This window comes from Cydia fagiglandana, chromosome Z (genome assembly GCF_963556715.1).
Source record: "Cydia fagiglandana chromosome Z, ilCydFagi1.1, whole genome shotgun sequence".
NCBI lineage: Eukaryota > Metazoa > Arthropoda > Insecta > Lepidoptera > Tortricidae > Cydia > Cydia fagiglandana.
Window position 1 is genome coordinate 32851228 of NC_085959.1, and position 26158 is coordinate 32877385.

Below are 26158 nucleotides of genomic sequence, written 5' to 3' on the forward strand. Positions count from 1 at the left end.
ATTGATTTTAGCAAAGATTGCACTTCATTAAATATAGTTTTCTGCTACCGGTAATACACATAACAAACTGTTTCACTCCATTTTATGTTAGACCTATGAGGGGATAGGGTAAAAAGAACATTGTTTTGATCGCGGTAAGACGAACACTGACGATTCTATAGTGTTCTACTTGTACCGTTTTCTTCGGGGTCTTACCCCAACTCATCTTGCACCTGTATAATATAGATAAGGTACAAGTACTTACATTTTAAAAAAATCAACATAATGTGATTTGTGAAATAAAAATAGTCTTTCCCGAGATTTATTCCACTCAAAATTCGTTGAAAAGCACTCCGTAAAATGTATTACTCTCTTATATACCTTTGTTCGCAATTTCACCCTTTTAGGAAATCATTTCAGAGAAAAATATTCTATATTTTGAATATCATTTATTATACACATTCTGTACACCAAATTATGACTAATTTTAAAACATTTTTGTAATAATTATCAGTACCTACATACCTAGGTTGGACGTTAATCTAGGTTCATAATCAACCACCAGCATTCTCTAATTTAAGATTCGTAAGTATAAAAATATCAAACCCATCGAATAAACAGACCGAGTTTATATAGAAAACATACGCATGTGAATACCCAACTGCGTAACTATTTGTGTTAGTATATAGGATAGGAACTCACGAAAATATTTTTCCATTGCCGCCCCAGAAACGGTTCTCTCAATATTTTATATTAACATCGGCATTTATCCCGCGCTCCGGTATCTCCGGTAGGGCAACAATCCTTTCCTTATCTCTATACTGTATCGTAATGACATCGACTGAGGAAAGGGGTGCGGTACCTAGTGCCAAGACAATACAATACTCTGAAGAGAGGCTAGTCTGTAGGTAATACGTATATTTACTCCAATTAGGGATGTAACTGTATTATGGTAAGTTTTTGCATTATCTTCCAGTTGACTTGCGACGTTTACTCTGGGATCCTGCCCGAGTCCGGCTCACAGATAGTGGAAAAATAGGGAAAAGGTAAGAGTCCTTGGGGGAATTAAGCGCTAGTGAAAATAGCTGCGACTTACTTCGATGTTGCATAATTTACCTCGTCGTAAAAATAGATGATTGACCGTGTAAAAACTAACAACTCTACTATATCATTCCAGATAAAATTAGACACTATAATGTTTTTCAAACGGGAAGGGTAGGATGATATATGTCATATATTACAATTTATAATCTAAAAAAAAATATCAAATGTCGCAAAATTTAATTGAATTAACATTTTTTATTCTCAGGAAAAAATTATATTTATTTATCACTATTAAGTAAATATAAAACATTAAATTAGCTTACAAATAATAATACAAACTATCTCTAAACTAAATAAACTTAAAATAAAAAGCCTATAAATAAAAAACGTCCCCCAAGTCAGTGCCGACCGTATCATCGTACCGTTCCAGGTTGAAAAATGTTATAGAAGATCACAGAATTTTCTATGTATGTAGACTATGTAGGTATGTTGTAAGTACAGTAATCAATTTCCATTTCGACACAACACGATACAGTAAGCAGAGACAACAATGCAACCTGACGTTACTGACCTCTTTTAGGTGTTTATCTAATAAGGAAACTTAAGGTATTTATTTATTGTGAACTACAACAATGAATATTGTATTATTTAGAAATTATGGCGTGAATATGATTGGTGGATAGATTGGGTGGAAACAGATTTTCTTCAATTTTTCTATTTGAATCACATGAAAAATGTTACAGTTATATATTCCCCCCCATTTTGATATAACTTTACAAGCCTCAATTAGTAGCTAATTTATTGTTGTATATCTTTCTTACAAAAACATAAGTCAAAATAACAAATTAAGACAAAGGATTGACCCAAATTGAGTCTACTAGCGCGTTTATGAATAACACTTTTGGCTTTAGTCATTACCCTGAGCTTATGGCTGTCTAAAATTCTCTTCTCTAAAATCTTTATGGTAAAATCCAAATATCAACTCCAATAGCTAACATCTAATCTATAAGTATAAATACTGTGATAATTGAAGGTGCTCCCTATTGGCATTCAATATACGTTTATATTTTTTTGTCGTAGGCATATATAATATGACCTCGGGAATAAGTCGGCCGGGAGGGATGCTACAAAAATCGAAAAGAGAGAATTTATATTAATGTGAGTAGGGTACGGAAAAAAGCCTTTATAAGTGGCAAAAGTGCTAAGTTCAAACAGCGTTCAAAATAAACATCACGAGATTGGGTTGCCAGTCAGTCGACTGTTGAATAGGAATCTTAAATAATACTTCAATTGAATACGGATAAGGAATTCTTTTTTACTAGCTTCTGTCCGCGACTTCGTCTGCGTGGAAAGAGGATGATTGTTAAAAAATACCCTATGTCCTTCCCCGGGCCTCAAACTATCTCCATCTCAAAATTTTATCTAAGTTAGTTTATTGGTTTAAGCGTGAAGAGGTAACAGATATACAGAGGAACTATTGCATTAAAAATATTGGTAGGCATAGATGGAATTAGATAATCTAAGTGGTGTCTGATTTGGGCAATAATTTTGGTATATACCTTCATATTCTATCAATAAATATAGGCAGCAGGTATAATAATTATTAATCTTATCACTTCACATTTTTGTTTCAATAACGCAGGAATACTACCTAATATTTAGTCAAACGTAAATAAGGCTGACATTGCCATAGGTATTATTAACCCAGGCGCTGGACGCTCCTTTTTACCAACTTTACCTGAAGGGTGATAATCAGAACCCTATTTCTAAGCTTGAGCTGTTCCTCCGTCAGTCAATCGGTCTATCGTTCTGACCGTCCGTCTGTCTGCTAGCGAGCTTTATCTCAAGAACCGTTACAGGTATATAAATGTTTGAATATCCTCAGTGTGTTTTTCTATTTCCGTTGTATCAACAAATAATACAAATCTAATTAAATTAATAATTCGCATAGTCTGTGCGGAATGTATTGGGCTTCATACATTCCACGTCTCTTCTTTTTCCGCACAGACTCTAACGCCCGTCCACACTTTTGCGGCAGTTGGAAACTAGGCGTTTGTGAACCGAGCTTTTCACAAGCCATAAATTAATCTCACTGTCCGATTTTTCGCCTGATTACTGAAGATCATTTGCTTCAAGTCGATGAAGTTTTTGGTTAGCCAGATAATAGATAAACATCAAGATCATGTCGGGCCATGCCCTGAGTATTAAGGTTTCGTGGTTACCGGTCAGGCACATGACGCCTTGAACGTGGGCTATATTGGCTAATTTGTATGTACAGCGAGCTGCAAAATTGCATGGACACATGAATGGAATTCCGTCAAAAAGTAGCCATGCTGTTTTGTAGTGGGGTGTATATTACAAGCAAAATAGTGTTCCTTCGTAGCACTTGTACCCATCAATTTTTCCGAAGAGGAGACATTTTAAGAAAACTGAAAAATGGCTTAGTCGATCATGTTTGCTATAGTTTTTATTAAAAGTATTTCATTAAAGGTATTTTTTATATATATTTTTGCCACAAACGGTCAGTGAGGGGTCGCAGTTTTAGCCTAACCTAACCCACTTATGTAGTTTAACTACATTGAAACTTCTTGGTTTTTAATTAAAATCTGAATCAAAGGAAAAATAACTCTATTTTCTAAGAAAATTGGTTTATATTCCAATGGCTTTAACAGAGAATGGGGGGCAGAACGAGTCTAGAGTACCACATAGGAGCTTTTGATATTGGGGGATAAATTGGAATAGTACTGTAAAGTATAGATAAACAATTAAACAAGGACATATGTTTTCATATTTATTAAGTCTATATACTCCAGGGTTCTTAGAGGTTAAATTTGTATCTAATTCTAATAAACTAAATTAAAATACTACATGTACAAAAATGGTTTATATACATCAATTTTAATGCAGGTGCGTACCCAATTTTCTAAAAGATAATAATAATAAAATGGATTTACAATAAACATTTATACGATGACATTATAACATTGAGACACATAATATGAAGTAAACCTTAGTTTTAAAATATTGTTACGAATATTGATAAGTTATTCATGACTAACCGATGTCTATTTATACCTAGTTAAATAGGTAGGTACACAATAATGGTATGAGTAGGTACGAACAATGAACTCTTTGATAGTAACAATTTTTAAAATTGACTTTTATCAAGGGGGTAAACACTATTAACTAGGTAGTGAATAGAAGTTGATTCCTCGAACTAGTACGTGGCCTGAGCCGGCGTAGCGCCCACTTACAGTCTACGCGCGAGCTTCAATGCTTCAACAATCATCTCTTGTACAACTCACCTAAGCTCATGCGCAGCCCGTACACGAGCTCAAACAACTCACGCGCTCATGATGAGCTCGATAACCACTCACAGGTGCATCGTAAGCACTTCCCATGAATATTTGGCACAATTATGCGTTTCACGCTTGCATTCTATCCACAGGCGCTCTACTACGTGTCTGAGCAAATATAGGTATGCATAGAGATATCTACAGAAATAATTTCGTTATTACACCGTCTTCTCTTTACTTACATTATCTTGGTGAGTACTTAATGCTACTTATTTACATTTCACAATCAGTCGTAAATATACAGTTACGAAAAATTTGGCAGCTAAATTCTTTATTAATCGATTAAATACGTTACCTCGAAAAAGTGATTTCAATAATATTCGTGGCACTGTTTCAATACTTTATAGGCCGGTCTAAAAAGCTTATCTATTTTAATAAGTAGGTATATGTAACTATGGATATCCAAATTCGTACTATGAAACTTTTTAAATAGTTATTTAGTAGGTATATTTTAAAGAGGTCGATTTTGGTGCTAGGATAATAATTATTTATCGCCTGGAACTGATAATTACAATAAATAAAGAGGATGTCTACTACAGGACGGGATGAAACTTATACTGACTGACAAAGGAATCGTCGGGCGGGTTTATGTCCCGATGGTTCTTAGAAACAGTGGACATTACTGTCCTCGTTATAACATAAAATCAGCGTGATCGATACATGAAAGGGTATTGTCAAGATTGAGTCAAGAGAGCTCTTATTTAAGGAGTGGCACCAAGGGAGACATTCTAGAAGTTGGTGTCGTAGTCGGAGCGCCGGCGCGAGTAGTGCGAGCGCGGGTACTCGCCCGTGTACCCGTACACCTGGGAGCCGCCCGTCTGCCCGTAAATCTGCGAACCACCGCCGTAGCTGCCAACAAAACAACGTTTCAGACTCTTGGTCGCCGCGTTACGGCGGTACAATGTTGCACACACACTAATAAACCTTAGTCTTATACATACTTAGAACTTATTGTAAATGTATGTATGTATGTATATATAAATAAAAAAAGCATTATTAGGTTAAGTGTTGCAAAATTTATAAATAACATATAGGTTCTAAGCTGTATGTACGTTTTATTGTCAAGTTCATGACAATATTTTAAAAACTTGATGGTTTAATGGGACTTGCAAGTCAAATGTATTTGAGGGTGCTGTAAAGCAAACGCTCCTGTAACTCCCCTCAAGTTACATAGAAGCTTTAGCAAATGGAAGCCTTTAATAAAAAACTTCCTACTAATAACAAACTACTAATGTATTTAGGTACGCTTATTTTTCTTGTATTTGCAGCCCCCCCACATCTGGCGTCTTTCGAGCGCCGGCGTCTGTCGGCGTCTGGTCAGCGCTATGGAAAATGACGTCGCTGCGCAGTTCCGTCGACGCTGCGTTAATGTTGCGTCGAGCAGTGGCCATAGAATTGTAGACGCCGACGCTCGAAAGACGCCAGATGTGGGGGGGCCCTTACCCGTAAGCGTTGCCTCCAGCGCCGTAGATTTGCGAGCCGCGCCCGGAGTCCGGCGTGTAGTGCTGCATGTACTTCTGCAGCTGCGGCGTCCACTCGGAGCGCCACGAGTCGCCCGGCGTCGGGAACGCCAACTGCTCGATGAACGCCGTCGACATTCGCTGTCATTCAAAAATTGCATAATGGTTACCGTAAAATGGGGTGAGTTGGGTGAAATTTGACTTTCGAACCTCGATAAAATTTTATTTTTACATGTGAAGACTGAATGGTGTATATAATAAGTGGTTCGGTCGTTTGTATTTTAGTTTATATTTTATTTTGGGTAGTTCCATTTCATAACTTTGACGAAAAAAAAGGAAAAACCCACCTCACCCCGTAGTGCCTCGTATCTGGGGTGAGAGGGTTTTTCATACAAAGGTGATTTTGGAAGATTGTTGGATCGATTTTTTTTTATTATGCGTATTACTATGGCCCTATTTTAAATTGGAATACATTATTTTTGTAGCAGTAGCCTTAAAATCGCTTCTCACCCTCCTCTCAAACCTTATCTCCCCATTCATAACCCAACTCTCCCCGTTTTACGGTACATATATAATGGTTGAAGATAGTAACAATCTAAATGTATTTTACTTCTTATCTACCATTATTGGTTATCATTATTTATCTAGGATCTCTGGAACTACTAATTGGGAACCGATGAAAAACAGATAGTCGTTGTTCTGGCACTATCGTTAACTATGCAGCTATTTTATGTAAATACCTACTTTCATCTTAGTAAAACTGCATGTTTTCATTGATTGTATAAGAGTATATAATTTTAAAAAGGTATTTAAAAAGGGATAGCTCAAGAAGATAGCGCTGTACGGCGCTATGTTTTGAGATAACTGAATTGACAAACGTCAACTATTGACAAGAATTAATGCATAACGAACGGAGCGTACAGTGCCATACTTGCATTGGCTGTAAAATGCATACTGTACCTGTTTTCAATAATAATATTTATTGTGTAAATGAACATGATACCTTGAACTCGTAGGTACATCGTTAATTCCTATCTATTTGTTCTCCTCCCACACCTGTACAGTGTACACTTTTTTATTAAACCACCTTCCCCACCATGCTTATTCTCATAAACTGCCTATTCGATATATTTTGAGAATAATGTTAACCCCATAATCCCCATAATCCATTGTATAACGTGACGAGTAGGTAATTACGTTATGAAAAAGCCCGAGACTACTGACTCACTTCTCAAACCCTTTTCCAACCCCTTTTTCTTCCACCACATTCATCATTCCCTTCATAATGTGTAGCGTAAACCGTTATTAAATACCTACTTGATAAGTTGCAGCTGACAAGGACGGTCTTTTTCATTTTTATAATCAACGAATTAGCGACAAGAAATGCCAACTAATGCGTTAGATCATATTGTACTCATTAATCAATCTTACCCTCATATTTTAAGAGTTTTGTAGATCTATACAAGATTTTTTTTTTTTTTATTATGAATGGGCTTACTCAATAGTTAGGTATATCAGTATAATAGATTTTATAGAGTATCTTTAACTACTTGTAGTAATCATATAGGTTACATCAAAAGATATTCAGTCACACATATTTATAAAGATATACGGAAGTAAAATTAGATTTGTCAATAACCTTTCCTGAAGGCAGATAAGGTAGATCACGTTCCTTCATTTGGTGCATGTCGTCGAAGCCTCCCATGTGACTCTTATCCAACTCGCGAAGCATGTCCTCACTCAGCGGTATGGGCTGCTTGGCTTTGGAGCTTTTCTGCCGGTTTACTAACTAAAATATAAACAGGGATTCATTTGTTAGTTTTACTTGCTTTACTGACGGCCAATAAAACAAATGAAACTGTGTAGCGGCAGGACAAGGGGGTTGCCGGTGCCCACAAAAATTAATATGAATTTTCAGACCTTTTCCAGTAGGTACGCGAGCCCCCGGTGATCCCCCAGCGGGCTATTAATTATTTCGAGTACCTAACTTTTATGATACTACTAGTATATAAAATAACATTATAGATACCTGGAGGCCGATACGTAAATCTTGACATCAAATTGATATCTAAATGATGTCATTTAGTTATCATTCGCGCATCCATTTCGGTCGTACTTGTCCGTACATGTACATATTGGCGCAAGCGAGACACATAGACGACTGATAATAAAATGACATCATCCATTTAAATTTGATGTCAAAATGTAGGTAAGTTTTTTTTACGATAACAAAGAAAATTAAACTTACAACGGTGACGCCAAATATAATGACAAATAGTAAAGATGCCATCGCTATAACAATAACTGCGATTCCCCACTGCGGCAAAAAGGATTCCTCTTCTGGGATGACAAGCGTCGGTTCTTCTCGTTTTGGCAGTACTGAAATAAATAAGCAAGGTAAATTACTATGTGGTTACTTTTATTGAATATTAGTCGGCGAATGAATAATTTATAATCAATATGACTAAAAGTACATATTTATTAGGATTGTTATAACAAACCTATGAATTCCGTGTACGCGGGGTCCATCACGAATTTACCAATTTCTAACTTCCCAGCAGATTTGTCGATAGTTTTAGTCATCTTTTCATTGCTTTTCTTCATTCTATCTTCGTCAGGTTGATCACCCAGCATCACGTCTGGGTCCAGCTCCTGCGGTTCCTCAGGGACGGGCTCCATGACGGAACCTGGCTTAGCCTCATGTAAAGATTTGTGGAACAGTTTCTTTAGTTCTAACGTGTCGACTCTCTTTTCTACATCATTTAGCTCGATGAAATAGTCCACGAGAACGGAACCTTTACTGAATCCGTCAATCCTTATTCCTTTGTACCATTTGCTGAGAAGGTTAGACTTCGAGTAGACAGAATTGAGCTGCAAGAATATTATCTTGGTTAATAGGAATAAAAAAAAATAGGACTTGCATAATTTCATAAAAAAACTTTATTATGTTTAGGACATAAATAAAGCTGTTTCAAAAAAAATGGTGTAATGTAACTACAACGGAGCGTGAATAATGACTAAAGTAAGTGGTATAATATAACGGATCATAAAAAGTTAATTTTGGAATTATAAACTCAGTCAAGGTTGTTTTACTATTATATTGCTTTTAAAATAAGTGGAGCATTAAAAGTGAGTAGCTATCACTTTTACCTCTTGTTTTACTTCTTCAGCCAGTCTTTGCCATTCTTCGGTATGATGGTCTAATAACTCTGGTACCCATGTTACGCCTGCAATGAAATAATAGCAAAAATACATTATTAAATATACTCACAATTTATTGTATACCTATATATAATAAACTTTCCAATTTTCCGCACATAAGTGTATTGCAAGTAATAGCTATTTGGTTAACATTGTTGTAGGTTACCGCGAAAGTTATTCATGTAATGAAACTTTGCGAATGTTATTCGTGTTAATGAAACTATTTAAGCGGATTCCATCGGGTATGACGTATTTAAAATGCATCGCAATATTTCGAACCCACTTATTACTGAATTGCAATTAAAAAGGGATTGAGATAGCTGTCAATCCATATTGATTTAGACGTAAGTGTGTGGAAATCTGTTATTTCTAATCCCTTTCTGATCGCGGCATGATAATACAGCGTTTGTCAATGGGAGACTGAGAAGAAACATATTCACCACCGTCAAAATGACGATGTGGAAACTATTAGGTAGGTATATAAGTATAGATTTATTTATTTCATAGCTATTTGTTCCATTCAATTATATAGATGAAGACCTAAGATATAAATGAGAATCACTTCTTAGGTTATGATGGTAAATGTCTTAAACATACCGGAAACAATTTTGATAGTAGCAGCAATATCACATTCATGGCGGCATACGCCAGGAGTGGTGGAGGGCGGCGGCGCAGGCGTGGTCGTCGTGGTGCTGACGATGCGGCGGGTGGTCGGAGCGGTGCTCAACTCGGGAGAAGGACTGGTAGCTGTCGCATTCCTCTGAGCCTCCAGCAACTTTTCAATCGAAAACGGTGTCGTAGATGGAGTGGGCCAGCCGGTAAACTCAGTTGATGCTCTACGAAATGTAGGAGACATGTGAATGAGTAGAAAATCTCTGTGGCAAGAGTCAAATTGATCTCGTACCACGCAGAACGTATGCAAAGTTTTCAAGGTGCAATGAGTTCAGGTCCTCAGCTTGCTGATTACTAAGCGGACGGCAGTGCGTGCGTCCCCGGGAATATTGTTAATAGCTTTAGTGCAAAAATAGTTAAAAAATTTAATGGTTCATTTTAGACTTGTTCGTGATTGTTTTTCTATCGATCGAAAGGAGTGGCAAGAAAAAGATTTATTAGAACAAAGAAGATAATGTACGTTTTACAAACTCAAATTTAGCATTTCTGTATCTTAATTACCTTGTTGGCCAACCTTTCTGGATCTTGGGAGTAACTGGACTTGGTCCACTCTCGCCACTGGGCCTGGGAATAGTTTTCCTTACGGGTTTGCTTCCTGGCCTTGATGGGAACACTAGTTTAATTCCCCCAGGAGCTTTCGTAGTTGAACTGGGCGCCGCAGCTTCTTCACTTTTATTCAATTTGAAGCCAGGTGGAAGCAAATTAGAAACATCTGCAATTTTAATACTATCCAACGGATTGCTGCTCTTATCGTTATCAGTTCTGTTTAACTTAAATCCAGGTGGTAATAACGCCGATATATCCACAGGCGTAGCTTTTACAGGTAGTTCAATTTTGGGGGCACCTGTTGATGAATTCAATTTAAAATCTTTAGGCAAGAATGCAGAGATGTCAACCTTTTGCACTTTGTCCAAAATATCTAGTTTGCTAGATTCTTTACCAGTGCTTTCTTCACTTGCAGGGATTTTGTATCCCGGTGGCAATAACATACTTAATTCATCGTTTGGCACATGTTTTGAACCTTCTTCTTGAGGTTTATTTTCTTTGGGTTTGTATTCCTTAGGCCGAAGAGATTTGATATCTAGAAGTATAACTTTGTTCTTAGAACTTATGCCTGATGAACGACCTTGCGTGTTATTTACGATTGGTTCTTCCGTGCTAGAAGGAGGTGCAGGTGTCGTGGTAGTCGTGGTGGTGCTAGTGCGTTTGTCTTTATAAGACAATCTAGGCTTATAGCCGGGAGGTAGCAGTCCTGACAGATCGTCCATCACAGTCACTAATGACGGTTTTTTTCTAGGTTTCGGTGTGGTGGAAGTAGTAACACGCGGAGTAAACTTTTTGATCATAACTGGTAAAGGTTCCGGCGCTGATCGCTCTGTTGTTACTGGAGCTTGTGTACTTTTTAAAGTAAATATATTCAATGATGACGCTGTAGTTGTAGTTGTTGTAGACGTTGTGGTTGTCGGTTCTGTCGTGGGTTCCGTTATCAACTCAATATTCTTGTTTGCTTTATCCAACGAGCCCGAAAGCACAGCACTTGATAATTCAGATTGGATGCTGTCAAGTTTATCATTTATATTTTCTGTAGACGAGCTGGTAATTAACCCACTTACTTGCTCTCGCGGATCTTGTGTAATGTTTTCCTCGTCTTCTTCCACGCTTTCATCACTATCCTCCTTTTCATCGGTGAGTACTTGTTTTTTTTCTTCTTGTTCAACAGTTGGGAATGGTAAAAATCGCGCCCCAGAAACACTCCGACTGGTCTGTACTGAAGCCACTACTACCCAGTTTTCGGTTGTGACGGGCAAAGATGTATCATTGCTATTATTGTCGGCCATCAATGCAGTTTCTGTGATTGCACCTATCTTTTTGGTACTCGGTGCATATGTAACGTCTTGTATAGATATTGTCCCGTTTACTACGCTTTTCGTAGTCACAACGGATACTACTTCTTGACCAAGAATAGAAGGAGTTTCTATAGATGTAAGATCTTCCTCAGAGCTCGTATTATTGTTGTTGACTATAGTATCGTTCTTTGATAAATCATCAGATTGGTCAATTATAGGCGTATCGACAAATTGCTTGAAATTATCATCTTCCACCATAGTGTTGTTATCTGGTTTCATAACTAACACATCAAATGGCTCTGTAACAGTTGTATTAGCTTCATATGTTGTATTTTCTGGTTCATCGGTAGCATCGTATTCATCATAAATATTAGACGTCGTCGTTTCCGTATGCTGATTTATATGTTGAGGCGGTTTAGTGGTATGTTGCACTTCGCTACTTTCTGGTTCGTCATAATAAACATCCTCATATTCTGAATCTGCCAGTGCTTCCTCGCTGCTATTCTCTTCATGAGAATTAAAATTTTCTTTAACAACTGTTGTTGTTGATGGGACTGGAGCCGTAGGTGGGTTACTTACTTCTGATGACAATTTGACTGCAGCATCTGTTGGTACATTACCTTCATTCATAGAAGAAGCATCTGGCTTGCTATCATCTGAAACTTCTGAATATTTGGTATTGTTAGACTTAATTACTTGAACGTCAAACGAACCTTGTGTATGTTTCATTAGTTCTCTAAACGAACCGATATCACTTATATCTTCTTCAAGTAAGGGCTCCAAGTCTAAAAGTCCTTTGTATTCTGTAGATGAAGCATGATAAGGACTTGATTGCGAATTTGGTTGTCTAAGGTTGTTGTTCCTCGAAAATAGTTTTCCCGGAACATTACCCAAGTCAGTGTTCTCTTCTTCTAATTCTGAATGCTCGTAGTTAGTAAACCTTGCAGCATTCGGTTTCCCATTTTGTTTTATCTTAGGGATTATCTTGTTTGGGTTGTAAGTGGTAACCCTATGAACATCGAATAGATCTTGATTATCATTGTCAATATCTTCATCATGAGCGATGTGTCCACTTTGACCATTACTTTTCAGGCTATTGCCGTCGAAAGGTATATTTTTGAAACGTGTATTTTGCAAATAATCAATGTCAGGATTATTAATTGTTATTTGACCTAAAAATGTTTCTGGTTTCGATGGGTCATTTTGATATGCTATTGAATGTATCTGTGATACATTAGGTCGTTTAGTTGAAGCTGGGTGTACAATTTGGTAATTATGAGGTAGCGACGGCCTGTACTTTTGGCGTTGCTGAGGGTTGTAATCGGGTTGATTGACATAATATTGTCCTCCAGATTGACTCCTACCCGTCGGTAATTGGAAAGGTGACGGGTTCTGATTGTAATTTGGGCTAGGGAACCTGACGTAGCCGTCATTGTAGAGAGGTTGCTGCGGCTGTGGTACTCGGAAAGAGTCCCCGTGTTCGTAGAACGTCGGCGGTCGACTCGGGAACAGAGGTGGTTGAACTTGAGCAAAGTTCTTTTCTATCGGTGAGTAATAAAAATCATTTTCATCTGAAACAACATAAAATCACAAATAAGTATAACGATATTATTCAATCTCAAATACATTTCAGTACAATTCGAATATTTAGGTTACAAGGGTGACTTTCAAAGAGGGGCTTAATTATTTTTAAAAAGTTCAAATTCCAGAAGAAGGAGATTATCATTTCGGTAGCACGATTTCTTTATTATTATAATTTTATTGTTTGTTCCATAATCCATGAGGAATCAAGGGAACTCCTAAAATCATAAAGTATACAAATCAAACATACATAAAAAAGTAATATTTGCAACTACTGATGAAGACTAGCAAATTGTCGTTGTAGTTTTTTGCAGTATAGACATTTTGCGACGGAGGGATTCACTTATGGACCCCTCGAATGGATCTCTTCCATGACAAGTATTTTAGGGCTTATTGTCATCGTTTTGCGATGCACCATGCTCGTAAATAATTTTAATGGCATTTCAAACTATGTATTTTGTGATGCCGCTCTTTTTCTAATTAAGAGTATTCAGTATTTTATTTACCCCAAGAGAAAATTACAAGAATAGGATCCCAACTCCTAGAAAACTAAATCAAATACCGAGAAGCCGTAGTTATATTTAGAACGGCGGGATTACTAAAAACCCGCTTAGTAAATGCTGGCACTCCTTGTAAGTACCTACCGGCACAAACAACTCTCGGCGCAGCACAACAATCCCTTGCGCAAAACAATAAAATAATTCTTTTATGTAATTATTTTCCTAGCTAGTCTCTACGTCACTTTATGCGACGTAAATGAACTGGCGATACTTATGTTAAATCACATAAATATACACATAGCAGTATTATTTACATATTATGAAGTAAGTAACGTATGTACTACTACAAAAATAAGTACCAATGACAAAATATCATCTATATTTATTGTATGTGTGAGTGGATCCCATTAAATACGAGTATACTCGTTGGCATTAAGAAATCGGGCTTTTTCTTGCCTTAACGTCTATAAATATCTTAAGAAAGTATACCTATACATATTATAGGGGTATAACGAGACAGGTGCCCATTTGTTCCCGAGCCTCGTGTAAGTAAATAGGTACTATATTATGTACTATATTCCCTGAGATTCGGGTCATATTATTCGAGAAAGATAATCTCGAGGAAATTACTCGCTCACGGATCATATACCTAATTAGAAGGTGAGCCTCATCAAGTCTGGTGAGGGAACATCGGGATCGATACTCTTAATAGTGGCTTCAAAATAGACAAACATAGTTTTTCATAAAAGGAAGAACATTTTTTCATACACATCCGTCATCATCATCATCATCACCTCGTTGTAGCCATTCCAAGTGCTAAGGTAAATTTAATTTTAATGCATAAAGCGGTGCGTGGTTATTTCTGAACAACTGCGTTTGCACATCAAATAATACACTTCGCTGCACAAAGGATAAAACGGAAGCCTTTTAGCTATCACTCTCCTGTCTGTATGTTCTAGTGTTACGCTACGCGTTACGCGTCTCGGCAAGCGCAATGAAATAGGTACACAGACGTTTTGGGTATGTGAATTTGTTTACAATAAGACTAGACTAGGCAGATTAGACAGAACTAAATAAAATATAAATGGTATAATATTTATCTATTTATAGGTACATGATAATTTATTAATAAAGAAATCTTGTCGATTTTTTTAGGGTTCTGTAGCCGACGATAAAGATTTGTATTCAGAACTTTCAACCATAATGATTATATACTGCCGGAAATTTTAGGGAATAAATAAATTCCTATTAATTTATACATCCTTTCTAGGGAATTCACTAGTCCTGCAAAGCTATGCATCTCGACAATCAATGAGGCGTCAATTGGTGAAATTATAAAAAGTATTTCCGATAGTTATTCAAATAAAAAAATAGCACATTACACACACAATTTTATATTTTTACAAGTTATCTTAAAAATACACTAGCAGTTAGAGTCTAGACCATAAATAGTTCAGTATAATCTGGTTATATTGGAATATTTATTCACGCAAGAGCGCCTCCAATAAAAACAACACGCCTTAAGTGCAAAGTCGAGTTTTGGCGCTCAGATATCTTGAATTGTGAATACTGGCAACAGAAAAAGGAGTAATTGATTGTTTTGTCTTTCAAATACGATCGTCTCCGGCGTGAATTCAATACTATTTTTGTTGTTTTCTTTTAAAGCGGCACCGATAAATATCAATTGGACAGATAGGTAGGTACGCAATCGGAGCACTCGCGGGAAAACTGATGCAAATGGAACTTTTTCCTTCGTATTTTTTGGTAAGTACTTCGTAGTGGTTTTTTTTTTTCAGTATGTTTGGGACGATAAATTTTAACATATACCGGAGTTTTGTGACGATTTCAAAAAGCGGAGCCGTGCGCCTAAATCACGGGTAATTAGAAAGGCACATGTGAAACGGGACATTCACGCACGTGATGTTCATGGAAAGGGGCTTAAAAGCTCTTTATAACGTTCAGAGCCAGGCCGTGTTTTGAGCCCCATTTAGCGATAAACAACGGTCATTAAATTTAAAAAATGTCACAACCTAAGTACCTACGTGTCGTTTTAAGGACCTGACGTTTAGCTCGAGCGCGGTGCTTCGGGCGAGTGGCAATACATTTGCATGCTAAGCGTGGCCACTTGTATGGGTTTGCGCGTGTGAGCTTTAGTGTCGTCATTTCTTACAAAAGTACAAGACCTGCGTTATACCGTTCTTTGATATCCCACGCAAGTTGTGTTTACTATACCAACTTACACACTATTTCATGTAAAACCTTATGAAATAAGTTAAACAGAAACCCGACATCATCAATATTTACATGACTAAAACTAACTTTAATGTACCTACCTAGCATTTATTAGGTAGGTACATATAGCTAATCACGCTGTTGTGGAAATAAGCAAATACAATTTTAATGCAAAATGAATGTTTAATTAAATACAAAAAAAAAATATGTGACCTTAGTCTGGTATATATTTGACGAACCGAAAAACATTTTGTGTTTAGACGTATCTTGATCAGCGAAATGTTTTAGGCCCGCATCAGCTATTGGAAAATCAGTTTGATTAGAATTTATTGTACAAAAATAAGATAAACAATCAAATCAGTTTTCCAGTAGCTGTTATATCCGGTGGGGTAGATGTCAAAGTGTGATTTAATTGAGATCAATTTACTTCGTTCGAATGGCGCTCCAGGGAAACGGAAAACTGAACAAAATTTAAGATTTTCGCCTAAGATAATTAATCATCAGTGCAGTTGTGTCAATGAAACCCGGGCTGGAATTAATCACGCACCAACTCAGAGACATTTTAAACTGTTTCGAAAGGTTACTAATTTAGCACGACAGATTTCGATTCGTTTTCTTTAATTAAATTAATTAGGTTAAGTCAAAAATTACTCGACAGATTACAAAATCATAACTAGTAACCTAGGCCTAGTAATACACGAAACAAATTGGAGCACGTCGATTACGAGATCTATTACATATGTACATACATACAACTATCGTGAAATAGAAAAGAAAGGTAAGGTAGAAGGTAAGTAACCGATCGAATCTGGTATTAGTGCCTATGTTTTTATGGATTCTATTCTATTTAAATATCATTCTTGTACCAACATGAATTGATCTGGATCTAACACATCAGATCTTTTTCGATTGATTGATTAATAAATTATTTTTTTTATTAATAGGGCTTTTGGGTACATTTGGGTATATTGAAAAACCCTACTAGAAATCCTACGTTTGTATTAGTAAAATAATGCATTTTTCTTAAACTAGGTAGATAATATTTACATATATACCTACCTACTATCACTTAGCACGTACACTGTTAATTATTTTGTGGTAAATAACTCGTGATCGCTGTTTAAATTTTGTCCGAGATCAAAGGCAGGCCTATGCCTATTATATTTATATTTTATATTTTATTATTAATAAAAGATAGTTTTAAACAACACAGCTTGCCACCAAAATAAATTTCCATGGACATAAAAAAATCCCGTGACCGCATCGAATTTTTAAATTAAAATATTTTTCCAAGTTTCATGAATATGTGTACTCCGATATACATATTGGTTTTATAAATTTTTTCTACTAATTATCACAGTAAGAATATTTTGTTATATAGTCTGTACGGAAAGAGAAGAATCGTGGAATGTATGGTACTCATACAATCCACGACTGTTCTCTTTTCGCACAGACTATATTAAATCAGTATTTTTCAATTCTATAAGAATTAAATTTTTCAGTGCACTTCTTTCGTTAATATTTAACCTAAATAACGCCGTATGTTTATTCAAACGTTCTGTCTAGATGCACCTTGACAAGTTTATGCAGAAATGATAGATTATGCATGCACCTCAGCGAGCTGGGAGCAACAATACTTCGTTATTAGCATTGTTGGATCTGTATTGCTATTCGACAACATATTGCATCCCTATCAAAACAATAGAGTTTTTCGAATATCGTTGGTTTACGACTTATCTTTTCAGCAATATCTTGGTGTCACTATAATAATAAGTTTTAATCTTCATATTTTTGTACTTGTACCCACTGAACGGTAAAAATTATAATCTTCATACATTTTTTCCCCTCATTCTGTTTTTTTAGGTATAGCATTGTGAAAAGCGAAATTTAGCCTATTAAATCCGAAGGGTTCACAAGTGCGGAGGTGGCAGGCGAGGACGGCGAGGTTGCGATCCTGCCAGATCTTCAATTAGCGAGGCACCTCACGTACGAACTCCAAACATTTGAGACAAAGACTCCCCGAGTCATCACGGCCCGAGTCTATTGCGGCACCTAATTATAACTGTCACCCATATCGACAAACGCGATTTTAATGTAACGGTTTGCCGAAATCATATCGTCTATATTTTGGTTAAAAACTAAAGTGGGAAGTGGGAAGCTACGCTAGATAAAAATAGCTATTCTTATTTACTGAAAGTGACGAAAGTCTTGTGTAAGTAAGTACTTAGCTACCTACTCATATACAAAATTTATGTTGAAGTGGATATTTTTTGAATCTAGCTAGACAATCCTTTTGTATTTATGGTATATAAGTACTTAACTTAGTATCTATAGGTATATTTATATTTAAAAATCAATCCCTATTTCACGGCATCACTATTGGCAGAGCCGTGTTGCTTTCCCTATTTACATCTGTTTTATTCCTACCATGAAATTAAAAGAATATAACCGTTTTTGTATTCGCTTTGTACAATCGGTATTTCTTATATTTGACTTTGTTATTACACTTATAAGAGAGTATTCCCATATTTTTTAACAATATTAGTACAACACTGATTTAAACTTTCACGATTATTAAACATCATCAAACTGCACAACGGGACTTAATCGCGTATTTAAGTTTTAAGATTTACCTCCGACGTTTCGAGGACGGCGTTGTCCCCGTGGTCTCGGAGAAGACTGGCTCAAGTTGACATCAACATCTTCTAGCCGCGCGAGTTTTTCGAACTACCCGCACTTAAAATCCTTTCCACGGATCGCCATTTCTACAGTAGAAAAGTGCGGGAAGCCATTGAAATCAAAAAACATTGCAATTTTAATCGGGACGAGGGTTTTAAGATCTCATCCACATGGAATCCAGTCATTAGTAAATGCAAGCGGAAACGAATATCGACAGTCGATAAATCGAATATCGTTAGTGTTGTGTGTCGACAGAGTGACATCCCTAGTGCGCAAAACGTTCAAACTGATAAACAAGACCAAGTGCGGGTAGTTCGAAAAACTCGCGCGGCTACAAGATGTTGATGTTAACTTGAGCCAGTCTTCTCCGAGACCACGGGGACAACGCCGTCCTCGAAACGTCGGAGGTAAATCTTAAAACTTAAATACGCGATTAAGTCCCGTTGTGCAGTTTGATAATATTAGTACATTTAGGTAAGTCTTAAACATGATTAAAATTGTATCTAAATCATTATTTTGTACAAAAGGGGGAATGGGGGAACATTGGAGCTAGTATAATTATGATTTAAAAGGTTAGAATTCAAACTTGGTGTAGGTATTAACCTCGACTATAACTCGTTCCGGTCTAAAGGTATGTGCAACTGCAGTTTAACTATTTACAACTGCGAAACAACTAGATAAACTGCCATTTACGGTGCTTGTATTCCAGATGAATAGTATTATTCAGTTTAATATTACACTGGAAAGCGGTCCTGAGTACAGTCATTATCACTTGGAAACTGCGAAATGCTGTCCGAACAGACTCGAAGTACATGTGAATAAAATATGTAGCGCCAGCCGGCTAGCGCTCAGCTCATGAGACGTGGGCGAGTCGCCACCTCGCTTCGTTGTCCGCCTACGGACTCGACCTTTTTATTATACAGCTTAACACTACAGTTATACCTCTCAACAACATTAGCCTCCCGCTTTAGATTCTAGGTATTAATAATGAAAATGTAGAACGAACGATCACTCGGCGCAGCACCAAAGCAAATAACAGCATAATATTGTATACTTTTCCAATCATATCGGAACCGCAAGCGCTCTGTAACTTTTCCAGAGGCACTTAGGTGAATTAGCTTGGTAACCTACCTATGTAGATATATTTGTAATATGATTGTACCTACAGAAAAAAGGAAAGATGCCGTATTTTGTATGTACACTAGGCGTCAAAAAGCTGCGATAAAAAACGCTCCATTAATTATCCATTTTGTCGAGCACTCGTTATTGCTACGAACAATTTTAGGTCTAATTATTTAAGTAGGTAAACTATTTATACATACCTTGACATAATGTACTTTATTTTCTTCAATCAAGATATATACAGTGGTATTACTAACTAGTTTAAATCTTCAATTTTCTTTTTACTTAATTTATATATAGGTAATAAGACGCTTGTCGACTATTTTTTAGAGTCAGACCAAACTAAGTCTACATGGCATTTGTAATAGCAAAGTGTTGAAATGTCATAATTAATGACAAATTTCTATAAAAATATCACATGTGCAAAGTTAGTTTGGACGGACTCTATCGACGCTGCATTTTGTCGAGCACTCGTTATTGCTATGAACAATTTTAGCTCTAATTATTCAAGTAGGTAAACTATTTATACATACCTTGACATAATGTACTTTATTTTCTTCAATCAAGATATATACAGTGGTATTACTAACTAGTTTAAATCTTCAATTTTCTTTAACTTAATTTATATATAGGTAATAAGACGCTTGTCGACTATTTTTTAGAGTCAGACCAAACTAAGTCTACATGGCATTTGTAATAGCAAAGTGTTGAAATGTCATAATTAATGACAAATTTCTATAAAAATATCACATGTGCAAAGTTAGTTTGGACGGACTCTATCGACGCTGCATTTTGTCGAGCACTCGTTATTGCTATGAACAATTTTAGCTCTAATTATTTAAGTAGGTAAACTATTTATACATACCTTGACATAATGTACTTTATTTTCTTCAATCAAGATATATACAGTGGTATTACTAACTAGTTTAAATCTTCAATTTTCTTTATCTTAATTTATATATAGGTAATAAGACGCTTGTCGACTATTTTTTAGAGTCAGACCAAACTAAGTCTACATGGCATTTGTAATAGCAAAGTGTTGAAATGTCATAATTAATGACAAATTTCTATAAAAATATCACATGTGCAAAGTTAGTTTGGACGGACTCTATCGACGCTGCATTTTGTCGAGCACTCGTTATTGCTATGAACAATTTTAGCTCTAATTATTCAAGTAGGTAAACTATTTATACATACCTTGACATAATGTATCCTTTATTAAGAAAATCAAGAAAGCCGCGATGGTAAAAAATCTCCAACGTCGTCGCACCATGTTTTGTTTTTTTTTTTACCGTATCATTGATTGTTCTACGGCATCAGAGTACTTGCGACTTATAATAGTTCGAGAAATGTTACGGCAACTTTAGATTTTGCCATAATCGGCGGCGAATTCGGTTCTGTCATTGATTTCATTTACACCATGATTGCGTCGTGTCACATCTGTAACAAGAGAAAAGACCATTCATTAATATTATCACATGGACCTAACGTTTTAATTGATCGTATACTTTCTTAGATAGTTATACATATTTATTTTTATACTACGTCGGACGACGTCGGTGACAAACAAGCATACGGCCTGCCTGATGGTAAGCAGTCTCCGTAGCCTATGTACAGTGCGACATAAAATAGTAGAAATTGAGTGCGCCGAATGAGCCCGGCGCCTCTTTCTACGAAGGTAACTGTCATATCTTTGACGTAAAATGCTTAAACGTGGCAATTTTAGTATGGAAATATTGGAAATATTATAGTTCAATTTTATTTAATTTCTATTATTTTATGTCGCACTATACTTTAGGCGCATTGTTTCATACGCTACTATTGATGCTGACTGTACTAAGGAAGGTACAAACCATGTATCGAAATGTCTTCATGACATTACCATTTCCTTGCTTTGGCCATGTGATTACACCACAAAACAAAGAAGGCGCGCTCATTCTTTCTTCCGTGGATTACACGGTGATTATTAAAGTAGAGTTCAATAGATAATGCGAATAATGTAAACAGGCCAATTTACCTTAATTACTTCATAATGTCGTAGTTTTTAAGGACGTCTTATCAATTTTATATACTTAAATATTTTATTTATATCAATATCCAGTAAAAATATAATTATGTGAATTATAAATGTTTTAGACTAAAAAAGTAAAATACTTAATAAAGACAGAGGTTTTAACCAAAGGTTAATTTGACTGCCAAGAAATAAATATAACGCTACCTAACCTACATACTTTATTAGCTATGCTAATAAAGATTATTTCAGTTGACGTATATGTCAGTGTCATTGTGGTGAAAATGATTGTAATCTGTTGTAATGGACATGGAAGTATTAATTAAATCTTTAGAGTATTTTGTAAGTGTGGACTGTTATGTACTCCGTGTTAAGGGTGTATATGTAAATAGGTTTTGATACGTTTACACTATTATCTATGTCTAGTCTTAAGTTCTTTTTTAATTCCATATTTAAATTCTAATGTTATTCTGACTGTTTATATTTTTGTACGTCAGTTCGCAAAATAAATCCATCCAAACTAGTCGACTGCCTGGTTTATTGATTATATTCCACTTCAGCTATCGAAATTCCCTCTTCTTTACTCCGAATTACTTAATATGTTTTTAAGTTAAGTGAAAGTAAGTATTTTAATCACTATAGTATCGATCTTATAACCTGTACTTATAAGTATAGAGTTTTAAACCCGGTTACTTCCAAATAGTTTCAACAACGAACTTGATTTATGAAATTATGAATTAAAAATATCGTAGCAGTCAACGGAAAAAAGTACTTATAATGCGGGCATGGTGTTCTAAATGATGTGCACACGATCTTATTATTTTACCAAAAAAGATGTGCGCAGGTAATTTAGATCACCTCGCTTTCTTAAATTTGATGCTGTTGTTGACTGTATGTAGGTAACTTAACCTGTATGAAGTACCTACCTAATTTGGTATCCGTTATGTTGCACAATTTGTAATTATTCAATATCGTTTGGAGAACAACAAACTGCACAAATATGGACAGTTACATAATGATAAAAAAGTAGAAGTGCGAAGGTTTAAACTTTAATATATACAACCGTCTATAATCAACAATATTAGCGCCTTTGCGCGAATGTTGTTCTATATTAAGTCCATCTCTTATATAAATTCGTCGTTTTTAGTATAACTAAATAAATAAATGGGATTTAGTACCGGATAAAGCGGCCATACTGTTACAAAAAAGAAAAGACAAAACCTACACGCTATATACTGGCATAGTGTTTTCTACTTATTTAGACGTATTCTGCTGTTACATTGAAAGCTTTTCCAAACCATATATACCATAAAAGCTTTTCACGAATTTACCGAAACATCCAGAATAAAATTTAGTTATTTTTTTTAATGGATTACGACGGAACGTGTGTCTAACCCAATATTACTCAGTATTTTTTGAAACAATTCATAACTTTGTTACGATGCTTTGTTCAAATCATGTGTAGCCAGTTTTCTTTTATTGCGTAGTCGAGTTGAACAGGCTCATTATACCTATTGACTAGTGTAGTATCGCGTAACGAACACCGTAAAGGTATGCATTCAGGCTTGTTTGACGACTTAGATCGAAACCAGTTCATAATGACAGTAAATTATCATTTACACAGTGGACATTTTTTTGACGTGATGTCTTATAAATGGATGAACACCGGTAGCATGCACGAAAAACTGTCACGTTATGGACAGATCTCCATGGTATCGTTGTGGATAGATCTCCATGGTAACGTTACGTCATGTAATGGTAATGTTTTCCTGACGTTATAACGCAAAATTATCTTCCGTAAACCAACTTTACAAACAAGCATTTTTTTTAAATTTCAAACAGGATGGTGGCAAACAAACGGACCGTATTGATAAGCTGACGCCGCAGTCTATAGACGCTTGCAACTACGCAACGAAGATATCGGCGCGTTCCCCAATCTGTACAAGTAGGTGTCCAAGAATAGGAACACTGTGTTGATATATTATTAGTTCAGAGGCTAATGCTGCTTGACAACCATACATAGTATATGGAATAATACCTATTTAATCCATATTTCACGAACAAGAGCAACAAATTAAGTAACTTTAATTGGAAATGATTTACAAAGCTGACACTTTGTAGACGAAGTTAGAGCATTTGGAGAAGATAAATTAATATTCAGTTATCTTCTACAGAATCTCACAAAATAATTTCTGAAAGCGGTTGGTCCGTCTCAGCGTTGAGTCGTTTAATAAGTATAGTTAGTTACCTAGATTGTGTGTTTGATGGATCCTAACGATAAATTCGGTGCTCTTGCACTTACATATATCTTGGTGATTTTACTCTTGAAAAGTGGGCCTGAGATTTGAGAATTATGTAAGTCATTACAAATGTCAAGATTACATGCAAATATAACAAATGTTGTCAACCCGTGACGTAGAAATGGTTGAATGAATTATGATACCATATGGCACACAGATAAGGACCCCGCAGCAAACATAGGGAAAAAGTGGTTTCAGTTAAATCTCACGAAATTTTAGTATGATGTTAATTTGGCTCTCCTGATTATTTTTTTGTATGGGCACAACTCTCTCAGAAGTATACTTTCAGGCTTGTTAGAATTGTCTCGATGAGTATTAGTTACCTGTTGAAAGAAAAGTTTAGTCAGCGATAGCTTGTAAAGTGAAAAAGCAAGAAACAATCTAAGTAGTCCGTTTTTTTAAAAATTGGAAACCGGTAAAGCAACTCATAGCGCTACACATTGCTAGTTGGTTAGTGAAATGTGTCGTGACGTGCGGCTGCGTCACACTGCTTTGGGATGCTGCGCGCGCTCGCGTCGTGAAAGCGGCATCGGCGCGGCGAGCGACACGGCTCGCCGAACAATTTCTACGGCACCGGCATGCATACGCGTTCCTAAGGGCGTTACGCGCCAATCGATTTGTACATGGAGTTGACTTTTTCGAGAGCAACTAGAGCGAGTAACAGTCATCATTGCGAGGGCCGCAATAGGTAGGTACAGTCAGCATAAAAAAAGCAGAGGCCGAATATACACATATCCTTATTCTATGATAACAAAGATGTGACTTTGCGTTAAATTTAGCCGTCACTATCTATTTGATGCTAACTGTACCTTATCATAATAATAAGGAACCCTCTTAGTCCACTACCTATTTTAATTATCTTACATAAATCAACATACCTGTAGTATACATACCACATTACATATAAAACAAAATACAGAAATATTTACTACTAAAACATTGATGGTTGTATTTACAATATAGCACGTCATTCATATCTCAGCTACGTCGAAACTGGTCAAAACACATGCAACATTACGAGATGTCAAAAAGTAAACAGTAATTTTACCTCAGGCGTTGGCTTCGAGTAAGTATAGCAACCAAACGCGGCTTCTCTCCGTTCTAAAGACCAATCACACCATAAGCTTAAATCACACTGACGCGGCGTTACGCAGCAAAATGATGTATATCATAAACACGACGCACAAAACACGCCGCGTAAAGCTTTCTAGTGGTCGGTATTATTCTGACATTACGGAAAAGGCATTTTTGGAAAGCTAAGTAATACGTTTTTGCTTTTGTTACTAAATATGGATATCGGAACCCTTTGCAGTTTTCGTTGTAAGAGAATTAAAGTTAAATTCTGGCGTTTTAAGCATTAAATAGGTTGCAATACCGAAATATCTACTTAAATGTTAACGCTTTTTATTAGCTTCTTAGTCTCCTACGCTTGAGCAAAATCACTCCTTTTTTTTATTCTGTCCTACCGTTTTTCGTTTAATTTCCCACAATTCCCACCAATCCGTGTCAACTTTTAAGTAGATTAAAATATAGCTTACTTATCCTAAACATTATCTACCTATTTATTGTCACTCTACCTTAGTCGGAAATTTTTACTTTTGAATCACATCGAGTTGAAAGGTGTAGGTAGTCCCTAATTACGATGATTTATCAACTACATAAGCAATAGTCCATTTAGTATGGAGCTATATAGCTAGCTAGCAGCTCCAGTCGTAAGGTTTCCAAAGGAAATCCTCGACGGAAAGACGGGAATTCTTCGAGTTTGGGCTCATTTAGACAGGTCTCCAGAAGTATGCCATTGATGGACGTGCCAAAAACAGACAAACAGCGCGGACAGCGGAGTCTTATTAATAGGGTCCCGTTATTACCCTTTGGGTACGGAGCCCTAAATATAATATTGTTGTCTGTTATTTCAAAACCCCTTTTGTTGTTTGTTTACAATTTCATTAAAGACAGGATCTGAGATCTGATAGACAAGCGTGGAGCTTCATGTGGAAGTTTGAATTTCCGCCTGGCTGATAATACACAATACAAATACGCACGTGTACTGTCATTGAAAACGGCCATTGAAATAATTGACTGAACGTTAGCGAAGGTCTCCGTTTCAGCTTGGGCAATAATGCTTTCGTATGTCTGGAAGTTCTCCTCTGCAGGTCGCATTTCTCAACTCATTG

The 26158-nt window shown here is 36.2% G+C and overlaps 1 protein-coding gene across 1 annotated transcript; it reads right to left on the minus strand.

The window, feature by feature from the left end:
* Window positions 1–3806: 3806 nt before the first annotated feature.
* LOC134679128 (mucin-12) lies at window positions 3807–21113 on the minus strand. Its single transcript, XM_063537971.1, has 9 exons — window positions 20871–21113; window positions 10214–13130; window positions 9638–9876; window positions 8990–9066; window positions 8341–8710; window positions 8088–8218; window positions 7479–7628; window positions 5823–5980; window positions 3807–5228 (listed from the first exon to the last, which is right to left on the minus strand). The coding sequence occupies exons 1-9, from the start codon at window positions 20944–20946 to the stop codon at window positions 5108–5110; spliced, it is 4239 nt and encodes a 1412-aa protein (XP_063394041.1). The 5' UTR covers window positions 20947–21113; the 3' UTR covers window positions 3807–5107.
* Between the last annotated feature and the right edge of the window lie 5045 nt (window positions 21114–26158).